This window comes from Rhineura floridana, chromosome 3, assembly GCF_030035675.1.
Source record: "Rhineura floridana isolate rRhiFlo1 chromosome 3, rRhiFlo1.hap2, whole genome shotgun sequence".
Lineage (NCBI taxonomy): Eukaryota > Metazoa > Chordata > Lepidosauria > Squamata > Rhineuridae > Rhineura > Rhineura floridana.
Genome location: NC_084482.1, coordinates 32,938,016 through 32,950,021, shown reverse-complemented (window position 1 = coordinate 32,950,021; position 12,006 = coordinate 32,938,016). Strand labels below are relative to the sequence as shown.

At 42.9% G+C, this 12,006-nt stretch overlaps 1 protein-coding gene across 7 annotated transcripts in view; it reads left to right on the top strand.

The window, feature by feature from the left end:
• Window positions 1-12,006, top strand: part of SCN8A (sodium voltage-gated channel alpha subunit 8) — a 98,719-nt gene that overhangs the window by 11,430 nt on the left and 75,283 nt on the right. For 6 of the 7 annotated variants that reach the window (XM_061621754.1, XM_061621757.1, XM_061621756.1 and 3 more), the window contains exon 2: window positions 6,788-6,906. In XM_061621754.1, the coding sequence (XP_061477738.1) occupies window positions 6,788-6,906 (119 nt within the window). The remainder of the gene's footprint in view (window positions 1-6,787; window positions 6,907-12,006) is intronic. The other variant, XM_061621753.1, reaches the window with a different exon arrangement.

Genomic DNA, 12,006 nt, shown 5'->3' with positions numbered 1-12,006 from the left:
AAGTGTGTGTTCACTGGGCATCTAGTAAAGTTCCCCTCCCTGCCTACCCCATCATACCAACAGGTTATAGTAAAGCATGGCACCACTGTATTTTTCTCACATTTTGAATTCTCTAGAGACCCTCTCTCAGCATAACGTTTCTTGACACCTAATATCTATAGACTATCCCTAGGACGCAGGAGTATTATGTCATTCTGGCCAGAGGGAAGTTCTGCTACATTTCGAAAAGAACACCGGAAAAACCCTGTAGGCTCAGGCCAATGGCCTGTCTAATTCAGCAACCTGTTCTCATGGTGGCCAACCAAATGCTCTGGGAAGCCAGAAAGCAGGACCTGACCACAGCAACATTCTCCTCACTTGTGATTCCCAGCAACTGGCATTGAGAGGTAGACCGTAGCTGTCAGGGCTAGTTAGCCAGCTAGAAAAGGCCTTAGAAATGTATTGCACCCTCTGCCAAGAGTGATTAAAATGGGCGCATCAGAAACAAGTAAACAAGAGACACAAAGAAGGCAGACAGTAATCTAATGTTCACAGTCACTATTCGAAATAGGCAGAAACAGTATGGGATACAGCCCTCCCTGGATTGTATCACTTCACACCACAAGTAGGAACTGCATACTTGGATGTTTCCCCCATATAAACAGCTCTCTCCCCTAGAACGCTAAGAGGTTAGGTAGAGGACTAAACTGAGTGCTTTAAACTTGTTTTACTCTCTTACTTTAAAACGTCTTACATTAGAAATTATTAGAGAGTCAATGCAATCCTATGTATGTTTGCTTAGAAGTAAATCTGCAATCAAATACGCGCGCACACACAAAAGTAAGCCCTAATTGATCCTGATTAGTTCATTGGTGCTGTGCTCACACAGCATCCCACGCTGCCCATGCCTGTTTTGTCTCAGGGGTTGCTAATCTATGGCCTGCCCAGCATCCCCGATCTAAGAGGAGCTAGAGTCCAGTGATATCTGAAGAGCCACAGGTTCTCCATCCCTTGTCTAACTAAAAGTAAATCATCTGATCAGGAGCTTGTAACGACAGTCTATCACTGTCTATTCTGATCAAAAGTTGAAGTAACATTTCACCTTGATTCAGGCCCCATCTGCACTATACATTTAAAGCAGTATTATTATTTGTCTTTCCCCCAAAGAATGCTGGGAACTGTAGTTTGTTAAGGGAGGGTGCAGAGGGTTGTTAGGAGACCTCTGTTCCCCTCACAGGGCTACAATTCTGAGAGTTGGTATTCTCAATGTGGTATGATACTGCTTTAAATGTACAATACAGATGGGACCTCATATCTGGCACATTCAGTCTGAAAGCGTCTTGTTGCCTGAACCTCTTCCGCATCACACAGTGCTGTAGATTTGCTCCTCTTAGTCTATGAAGTGTCATTTGAGCCTTCTCAGTTCATTTTCTAGTTGGCTCAAGCCTGCTTCTAAAAAGATGCCTTCAGACTCGGAAGCCCTTAATTCTAACAATGAATGTATGGTTAGAGATTAGGTAGAGCATAGAGATAGAGGGCCAACATTAGTGTTAATGGAAAGGGACTCTCTGCACATACAAAGAAATACCTGGGCAATGAACTCTACCAAGATTAAGGAAGATGTCCAGGTATACATCCAGTTATGTATTGGGATTTCTCCCTGCCTGGAATTCCCCTTGAGACAGAATCCCAAGTGTGGAACTGAGAGCTCATTTTGACATTCAGAAATGACATATGATACAGTCTTTCTTGGGCTACACCATTTCAGACTGCAGATACAGGTTTGAATGCTCTGTCGTGTATAAAACTCTTGCATGTGAGACTGGCTTAGGTACCAATTTAACATAACTATTATATCTGTGATGGGGCATGGTAGCAAGTCTCAGGCTCACCCATATATCCACTTACTGTGTGTAGACATGTGCCTATGGTGGTAGGCACATACATCCCTATTTGTACATACGCAATCCATATGCCATAACATGGGTGGGCAAGGCATTTGCATGTGCAGATTCACAGGTCTCATCTGTGGCCAGGAGTGCTATTTATTAGATTTGACTGGTGAACCAGCTGCACTTTATGGAAAGCAGAGATCTTGCCAATGCCTTACATGTCCTAATAACTTGTAATTTGGACTACTGTATTGTGAACTATGTAGAACTGCCGTTGAAGACGATTTAGAAACTTCAGCTGGTCCATAATGTGCCCATCCAGCTATTGACCACATTAATGAGCACACTGGCTTCTAGTTAGTTTTCTAGACACTATTCAAGATCCTGGTATTAAAGCCCTAAATGCTCCAGGTATGAGGTACCTGCAGATTGCCTTCTCCTATATGAACGTCCCCATGTCCTAAGGTTACCTAAGGATCCTCTACTCTGAGTACAACAGCCTTCTCAGACTGGGGTGATGGCTAGGAGGACCAGGTCCTCTTTGGTGTTGGTGCCTTCTTTGTGGAATTCTCTCCATAGGGAAGCCTTTTAGGCCTGCTACATTTTAGCTTTTAGGAGTTCATTTAAAACTTTACTATTTTAAAAGATGTTTGAAATAGCAGGCAGAGATGCTTGTTGTGTGCTGTATCTTTTGTTGTATTTAGCTGTTTGATGTGTTGTTTGATTTTATTGTAGACATTAATCCATTTTAAAAAAACTTGTTTATTTGGGATTTTCAGATAATCATTAAAAAGTGCAGATATCCAAAAATTGGTCACAATGAATAAAAATAAACCAACAGATGAGGGCTAATACAATCATTGGGACACAGTCAACCATCCAAGTAGAAATACCAAGAAGTTCCAAAGTTTGGGTGCTTCCATCCCATCCCTGCCTTCCTTATTCTACTGCATGTGTAGACCAGGCCTAAGTTCAGGGAATTGGCATCGTGCCTGATCTGTTTTCCTTCTGAGGTTTCTATCACAACAGGCATTTTGTTTGATGTTACTATCATAATAGTTAATATGAACTATACTTATTTTACAGTGAGTTGTACTGAAATTAGTGAACTGTCTTAATTTTACTGTTGTTCTGATGCTGTTAGGTGCCCCAACTTTTCTTTGGGAAAGAAAGGCAGGGTAGATATTTGAATATAATAATGGCCTGTGGAGGAGCCATAGGTCACTGGTAGAGCATGTGTTTTGCATGCAGAAGGTCCCAGGTTCAATCCCCAACATCTGCTGGTGGAGCTGGGAAAAGGCTATCTGAAATCCTAAAGAGCTACTGCCAGTCACTGTAAATGATACTGAGCTAGATGAACCAATAGCAGCTTCATATCTTCCTTATGATTGGGGCTTCACCGCAACACAATTTTGCTGGATTGTGCTCATTGCCTCTAGCAAAGGTCCATCTTACAGAGGTGCCACCATATGCATAATGGGGTTTTACTACATGTTGTTGTCTTGTACCTTTTTGTCTAATGTCAAGTGGCACCCTATTACCTTTGACAATGTCTTGACAGAGGATTGGATTTTCATGCTCTTGTTTCCTTTGAGAAATATCTGGCTTTTATACTTAGGATCTTTTTAACACTTGTGACCTTTTGTTAAACACATCAGTTCTTAATTTGTCCTCAGGCTTCCTTTGCCCATTTTTTAAAAACAGTGTGTAAGTATATATACACATATTACAGCATTTTTAATGCTAGAAACGATACATTCACTAGGTGATGTAGAAAATACTTTAAACAATAGGTTTTCAGGGTGGTGTACAATTTTTTTTATAAACCATAAAATATAATGATACAACATAGATATAAAATCGAACACCAATTACAACTACTTCAGAGTAAAAACCAGTAGTGCCAAAGGTCTAAAAAGCACACAAACATGCTTTTAAAATGGGAAATCCTGGGAGAATAAAAAAGACCTTCTAGTGCTGAAAAGATCACAGCATAGGCAACGGGGATGGCCTTTGTGGGGAGGGAATTTCACAACTTGCATTCCACCACTGAAAGGGCCCTCTGCTTCATTTGGCGGGGCACCCGGAGAACAGCATTTGGCACAGACTACCTTAGAAGATGTTGCCATACCACTAATTCCCCCCAGCCCTACATGCTTATTACCATGATCCTTTAAGTATTCAGCCTGTACCACTGTAATTATGGTCCACTTCTTACAATACATCATTTAGGTGTAATGTTGGTTGATTTCCTTTTAATTTTTAATGGCATGTAATTTTGCCACAGTTTGATATGCACTTAAATCGTCATAGGTGTACTCAAGAATCCCATCTTCCCAATATTGGAAAAACATAATCTGGTTAACAGGGTCATAGAAATGAGAGTCCATTTTCTTTGGTTTTTTACTTTTCATGACCTGGACATCATTTCACAGCTCTTCAACAAAGTTTACAGCAGAGATACAAAGGGTATAACCATTGGGCCATGGATTTTTCTCTCTGGATTGCAGTTATCTCCTGCTGCTTGCATGCGGGATAAGTACTCACTCTGTTCCACTGGCTCCAATGCATCTCAGACCTTCACATGAGCAGAGGCTGTCTCATTCTTTTCAATGTTTTTTTCACTGTTGAGAAATGTCCATATGGAAGATCCCCATCTTCAGAGGGAATGGTACATTTCCTGCATATATGAAGGTCCCTGCATGCATCAGAGTCCTGCAAATGTGTGGAGAGAAGCTTGTCTGCAGGAATGTTGCCAGGGGCAATTCAAGGATGTAGATATGTCGGATCCCAGAAGTTTGTATTTGATTCAAAGTCTTTTCTAAACAAAAGAAATTTAACTTAAGAAGCCAAATTGTTCCTCCACCCAATACTTATGTGGTTGGCTACACTCTTAGTTGATTGATGATTTGTTTATTTCGGACACTGACCAGCTCATGTAAAATACAATACTTATAAACCAATACTATATAATATAGTGCAATATAAAATACAATATAATATAGTATAATATAGAAGCACTCAGTCCCCAGCATCAAAGCCTTGGTAGAAAAAGAATTCAACATTATTTTATCATCAATCTACAGCAGACAATGGCGGCTGCACAGAAACTAGCCACTTGAGCAAGAACCTAGGAATTTTGATCTGACAGAAGTTAGGATAAGTAAAATTCATCAGATCTACTCTTCGGTTATATATAATTATTTTTGTGACGTATCGAAGCAGAACCAAATACAAGGCAACACAAGACGGAAAGTGACCACTACCAGCTTTAAAGGGGGATTAGACAAATCTGTCAATGGCTACTAGTTATGCTGATGACTGCATATTACCTCCAGGATCAGAGGCAGTATGCCTTTGAATGCCAATTGCTGGGGAGCACAAGAGGGGAGAGTACTCATTTGCTTTCATGTCCTGCTTGCAGGCTTCCCAAGAGGCATCTGATTGGCCACAATGGGAACAAAATGCTAGATTAGATGGGCCTTTGGCCTGGTCCAGCAGGGCTGTTCTTGTGGAGTGTTCCCTAAACGTTTGTCAAAGGCTTCCCAGACTAGAAAAAGGACAGAATTATTCAGTGGGTGGGATGGAAGGGAAGTAAATAGAGTTGCCAGGCTCAGGGCCTGAGAATAATCCTGTATGTTTAGGAGAAGAGAAAGTCAGCCAAGTGCAGGTTATCTTGCAACATTGTAATGGGAAAAGCCACAAGTTGAAATTCTCCCTTCCCCCTGCACAACTTTTAAAGATACAGATGACCTCTTGGTTGCCAGGCCCAGCCTCCAAGAGGTCTTCTGTATCTTTAAAAGTTGTGCAGAGGGAAGGGAGAATTTCACCTTGTGGTTTTTCCCATTACAGTGTTGCAAGAAAACCTGCACGTGGCTGAATTTTCTCTTCTCTTAAAGATACAGAGTCATTCTCAGGCCCTCAGCCTGGCAACCCTAGAAGTAAAACATTCTTCATGCCAAATATATTAATGAAGATCATGTTACTTACCGATTGTTTTTCTATCACTTTGTTATTGCTGCTGCTGTTTGCCTTACATTAGACAGTATGGTTGGATTAATCTTTAGAGTGCTTTATCTGAAATTTGTAAGCCTCCTTGGAAGCTTTCATCTTGTAGGAGTAAGGCAGGGTAAATATTTTAGATAAATAAATAATATATGCTGCCTCCTTGAGGGTCTTTCTACACATTAGGTGGAATGAGATGGTAGACTGAGTTGAGAGAATTCTGGACTATACCATGTCAAACTACACAGGAAGGGTGCAACATATTTGGAATGCTCTCCCCCCTCCACCGCCGCCCATGAAAAAAGATCCAATCGTTCCTTGACATGGTCACCTATCATATACAGAGAATTTTAATGTGTGTGTGTGAAGTACTCAGAAATATTACCCTCTGGCCTGCAGTCCCAAATGGTACAGGCCATAATTTTACTATACTCTACATACTGACCTTGGGAGAAAGTTCCATTGATCTCAGTGGGACTTACTTTTGAGTAGACATAAATAGGATTGTGCTACAACTGTAGAAAGGGCTGTGAACAATCTTGGAGCATAATTCTGTGCATGCCTGCTCAGAAGTAAGTCCCACTGAGTCCAGAGGGACTTAACTTACTTCAGAAGTAGGCCCCAGGTAAGTGCATACATTATTGCAACCTTCAGTTACATTTTTGTTTTTATATTACTACTAACTTTATTTTGTTTATATACACATTTATATGCCACATTTCTACTCTAAAAGGGCTTCAAACATTTTACAACAAACAGTGGAACAAAGAACAATATTAATATCAGGCATATACATACAGTCTTAAAGCTAACAAAAATATTGTTTATAGGTTGTGATTTAGATTGTATGCGTGTTTTCTGCTTAGATTATATGTATATAACGTTTACTCTCTCTCTCTCTTTCTCTGCAGACCTTTGTAGTACTAAACAGAGGCAAAACACTCTTCCGCTTTAGTGCCACGCCTGCCTTGTACATTTTAACTCCTTTTAATTTGCTTAGGAGAATAGCTATTAAAATTTTGATACATTCATATCCTTTTTTATAGGAATATCTGTTGCCCATTCTGTAGTCATATTGCCTAGTTTGTTAATTGCTATGCTGGCTAAAAAAGTATGAATTGGGTTTGTGGCACATGATGCATCAATGTTCACTCAAATGGTCAGGGAATAACCCAAAAGTCTGGATTACAGAAATATCAGAAAAAGAAGTACACTTTATTTGGGATTATGTTGTTACAGGGAGTGTATGTGTATGCATTTGTGACACAGAAAGTTTGAATAGTAAGGTTTGCCTATTGTGTGCCAGGGGTTACCAACGTGGTGCCAGCGGGCACACATGTGCCCACACAGGTGTTTCCTAGCACTGGCAGGGTTCCTGCCTCTTACTCTTCCCATGCTGAAATTAGGCTTGAAAGAAGCATTCTGTTGTATAAAAGAAGTATTCTATTGTAGCCAATGGAATAGGCTATGGTATGTTTGAATGTATTTTTATTTTATTCTTATTTTTACTTTATTTTCATTATTTTATTTCATTTTACTTTTATCTTTATTTACAGCATTAGTACCTGCTGTACTGTGTGTGGGAGTGTGTGGATGTGCTTGTCTATGAATGAAGTTTGAATGTATTTTTATTTTATTCTTATTTTTATTTTATTTTTATTTTTACTTTATTTTTATTATTTTATTTTACTTTTATCTTTATTTACTGTTACCGAAGGAGAAGGCCTGCCTGTCGGCGTACCGGAGGGAGCTATATGTAAATCAGAGGGGGTTAGTGTGGAAGGGGTGGGGGGCCACAATATTGAAAGGCTAGGCGGCAGATTCTGTAGGGGCGTGGGTAGCAGGCCAAGCTGGCATCGGGGAACTAGGGATAGATGCTTAATATCCATCCCTTGTTCCGGGCCTGTTTACCACCAGAAGATAACTGGGGGAAGCAGAACTCCATCCAATCTTCTATTGCTGTTGTGTAATGCCAGGTCTGTGGTACAGAAAACATCACTCATCCAGGATATGATCCTGGATGAGGACGCAGACCTGGTATGTATTACGGAGACATGGCTGGATGAGGCCTCAGCTCCTATACTTGAGGCCATGTGTCCAGCCGGTTTCCGATATGCACAGCAGCCGAGGATTGGTAGGCGGGGAGGGGGAGTGGCAGTTATCTACCGGAAATCTTTGTGTTTCACCTGACCCCCTCTCCACGAGACCAAGTTTGTTGATTGCATGTACTGGAGGTTGGGCCCAAAGGGCAGTTTAGGGATTCTGCTTGTGTACCGCCCACCCCGCTGCGCAGCAGAATCCCTGACTGAGGTGCTCGAGGTAGTCTCGGCTGTGCGATTGCTCTCCCCCAATCTTGTGGTGATGGGGGATTTCAATGTACATGCCGAGGCTGTCCTCACAGGAGCCCCTCGGGATTTCATGGAAACCATGACTTCCTGGGATCTGCACCTTAGTAATATAGGGCCTACCCATGTAGCCGGTCATGCTCTGGACCTTGTGTTTGTCTTGGGAGGGGAGGATAGTGCTCTGAAAATGGGGGTGCATTCTTCTAACCCTGTGTCATGGTCAGATCACTATCTGGTGAATATAGATCTCTCGATGGCGCACGCCCTCCGCAGGGGACAAGGACCTATTAGAATGGTCCGCCCCAGACACCTGATGGAGCCCAAAGGATTCCTGAATGCGCTGGGGGATATGGAGCTGACTGAAGGTCGTCTGGTCGAATCCCTGGTGATGTAGTGGAATAAGGAGATCGCCAGGGCGGTGGACCGGGTGGCTCCGAAATGTCCTCTCCCCCTGAACAGAACTCAGACAGCACCTTGGTATACACCACGGCTGCGGGGTCTGAGACAGGAGGTGAGACGACTTGAGCGCTGGTGGCGGAAATCTTGCACTGAAGACGATTGGACACGGGTTAGAGCAGCAATAGCTGCCTACCAGGTGGCAACAAAGGCAGCAAAGAAAAAATTCTTTGCTGCCTCTATTGCGTCGGCAGAGTGTTGTCCCAGGAGATTGTTCCAAGTGGTCCGAAGCCTGGTCGGTCCAGTTGCTCAGGAACCCATGAAACATTCTAAAATCTGTGATACTTTTGCTAAACACTTTGCCGATAAAATTGAACGTCTGAAGAGCACGCTTCCACTCGCCGTGGAGACAGGAAGTGGGCCAGAGTCGGCCAGTTGCATTCCGGTCTGTTGGGATCGGTTTCAGCCTCTTCTCTCTGAGGAAGTGGACAAGGTGCTGTGTACTGTGAAGCCGACCACCTGTCTGGTTGATCCTTGCCCATCATGGCTCATCATGAGCTGTAAAGAGAGACTGAGCGAAGGGATCAAGGCGGTGGTGAATGCATCCTTGCAAGAGGGTGCAATGCCATCAGCCCTCAAGGAAGCGGTAATAAAGCCCATCTTAAAAAAACCGTCCTTGGATCCCCAAGAGTTAAACAACTTTCACCCAGTCTCTAATTTACCATTCTTGGGCAAGGTGATTGAGAGGGTGGTGGCTGCGCAATTACAGACACACTTGGAGGAAACGGATTATTTAGATCCATACCAATCGGGTTTTAGGACTGGTCATGGTACGGAAACAGCCTTGGTCGCTCTGGTAGATGATATGCGGAGGGCATTGGATAGGGGTGAATACACCTTCCTTGTCCTCCTGGACCTCTCAGCGGCTTTCGATACCGTTGACCACGGTATCCTTTTAAACCGCCTAGAGGGATTAGGAATAGGAGGCACTGTCTTGCAGTGGTTCCGTTCCTATCTCTCGGATAGGCAGCAACGGGTGGCATTGGAAGATGAGGTTTCAGACCCTTGGCCGCTTCATTGTGGAGTGCCACAGGGTTCTATCCTCTCTCCCATGCTATTCAACATCTATGTGAAACCGCTGGGAGCAATCATCAGGAGTTTTGGGTTGCAGTGCCATCAGTACGCAGATGACACTCAGCTCTATCTCTCCTTTAAGTCCTCACCGGAGTTGGCTGTGAATACCATGTCCAAGTGCCTAGAATCCGTAAGTGGATGGATGGGAGAGAATAGGCTGAAGCTGAACCCCGACAAGACTAAGGTATTACTTGTGGGAGATAAAAGGAAGTTAGGAATTACTGACCTGATGCTTGATGGGGTAAGTTTACCCCTGAAGGACCAGGTCCGCAGTCTTGGGGTCATTCTTGACTCCCAGCTGTCCATGGAGGCTCAGATTACAGCAGTGAGCCGGGCAGGTTGGTATCAGTTACATCTGATACGGAGACTGCGTCCCTATCTTCCTGTTCACCTGCTCCCTCAGGTGATACATGCCCTGGTCTCCTGTCGCTTAAACTACTGCAATGCGCTCTACGTGGGGTTACCCTTGAAAACGGTCCGGAAATTACAGCTGGTACAGAACGCGGCAGCACGCTTGATTACGCATAGCCGTCGCTGGGATCATATCACCCCAGTGTTATTAGATCTTCACTGGCTACCAGTTGTCTACCAGGCCCAATTCAAGGTGTTGGTGTTGACCTTTAAAACCCTATACGGTTTCGGCCCAGTATATCTGAAGGAACGCCTCCAGAATCACCGATTGTGCCGCCTGACGAGATCAGCCTCGCAAGACCTTCTCTCGGTCCCACCGCTGAGAACAGCTAGGCTGGTACGGACCAGAGAGAGGGCATTCTCTGTTGTGGCCCCCACCCTCTGGAACTCCCTCCCTTTCGATCTCAGACATGCTCCCTCCCTGTCCAGCTATCGCCGAGCCTTGAAGACCTGGCTGTTCAGGCAGGCCTACAAGATTGGGACAGATTAATTTATGTTCTGAATTAATGAATGGTTTTTTAGCTTAAAATTTGATTATGTTGATCTATATGTATTGTTTTTATTCTTGTTGTTCGTCGCCTAGAGTGTCCCTAACCCGGACAGATAGGCGCCTGAAAAATAAAATTTATTATTATTATTTATTATTGGTTGCAGGGTGTGTGTGATGCTCACAACTGTTTCTCCAGTTCACAAATGTGCCTGCAAGTCCAAAAAGTGGTGACTTCACTATACTCTGTTAGGTGCATTAGGACCAGAGCAGAGCACGTGTTGCATTGCCATGGAGAAACAGCTAGAAATGACTTCACGTACACTCACGGCAAGCAATCCTTCTCCTCGCTATAACATTTAGAAGTGCCATGTAAATCAAGCCCATCATGATGAAAGTCTCCATAGCCCCAGCCCACATTCCCAATGACCATAGGGAGGAGGACATGGAGACTGACTACAAGGTGAAAGAAATTAATAACCCTAAAAATAAGAGTTACTTAGGAGCAGGTTCCCCCACAAAATTGGGGTTACTTCATGGCTTAAAGCATGATGGATCTAAAAGCAGAAGAACAAGTGGAAAAGTGTCTTGGGAATTATGAGTCGGAAAATCCCTGTAGAAGAAAAGGTTAAAGAGCACCACCCCCACCCACCCCAAAAATGTCCTCTACCTCTAACTGTAGCCCACTTTCAGTTGCTTTTGATTAAAAAACAACAACTTGCCAGTCTGCTTATGTAATGTCTAGCTTGGCACTCAGCATTGTTGAAAACGTTAGCGCAACAAAGGGTAAGTTAAGCCAATATGTCTATTGTGAGAGAAATTATCATTCAGGAGGGGGTTCGTGTGTTATATTCAACAAGTGTTTGATCTGTGTACCTGTGTACACAAATAGTTGAGCTGTATACTCATACAGTTATTTACATGTAACTTTCAACAAGTGTACAGTTTGTGTTCACAATTGTGGATCTGTACAAATTGACAAGTGTACACTCTTTCACACAAACACTTGTTCATGTGTATAAACAGCTTGTACCTGTGCTCAGTGTAAAGTATGAACAAATCTAGGATGTCTTTTGATCCCTTGATAGGAATTTTCACATCTGGGAAACTGATTGGATATAGATTAGAAATGAGTACTGTTTCTTTTCTGTACAAGCTGACAAATTGTCCCCATGACAGAATACTTATCTTTCACCTATGATTTAAGCATAATTCCAAAATGGCAGAAAGGACTAGCCTGCCACAGAATGAAAAGAAATGTGATCTCAAGAGAAGTGAAGTATACATACCAACAATTATATACATTGGGACTCCATATAACCAAACAGATCAACTTTCCAATTTTGATAGTGTTATT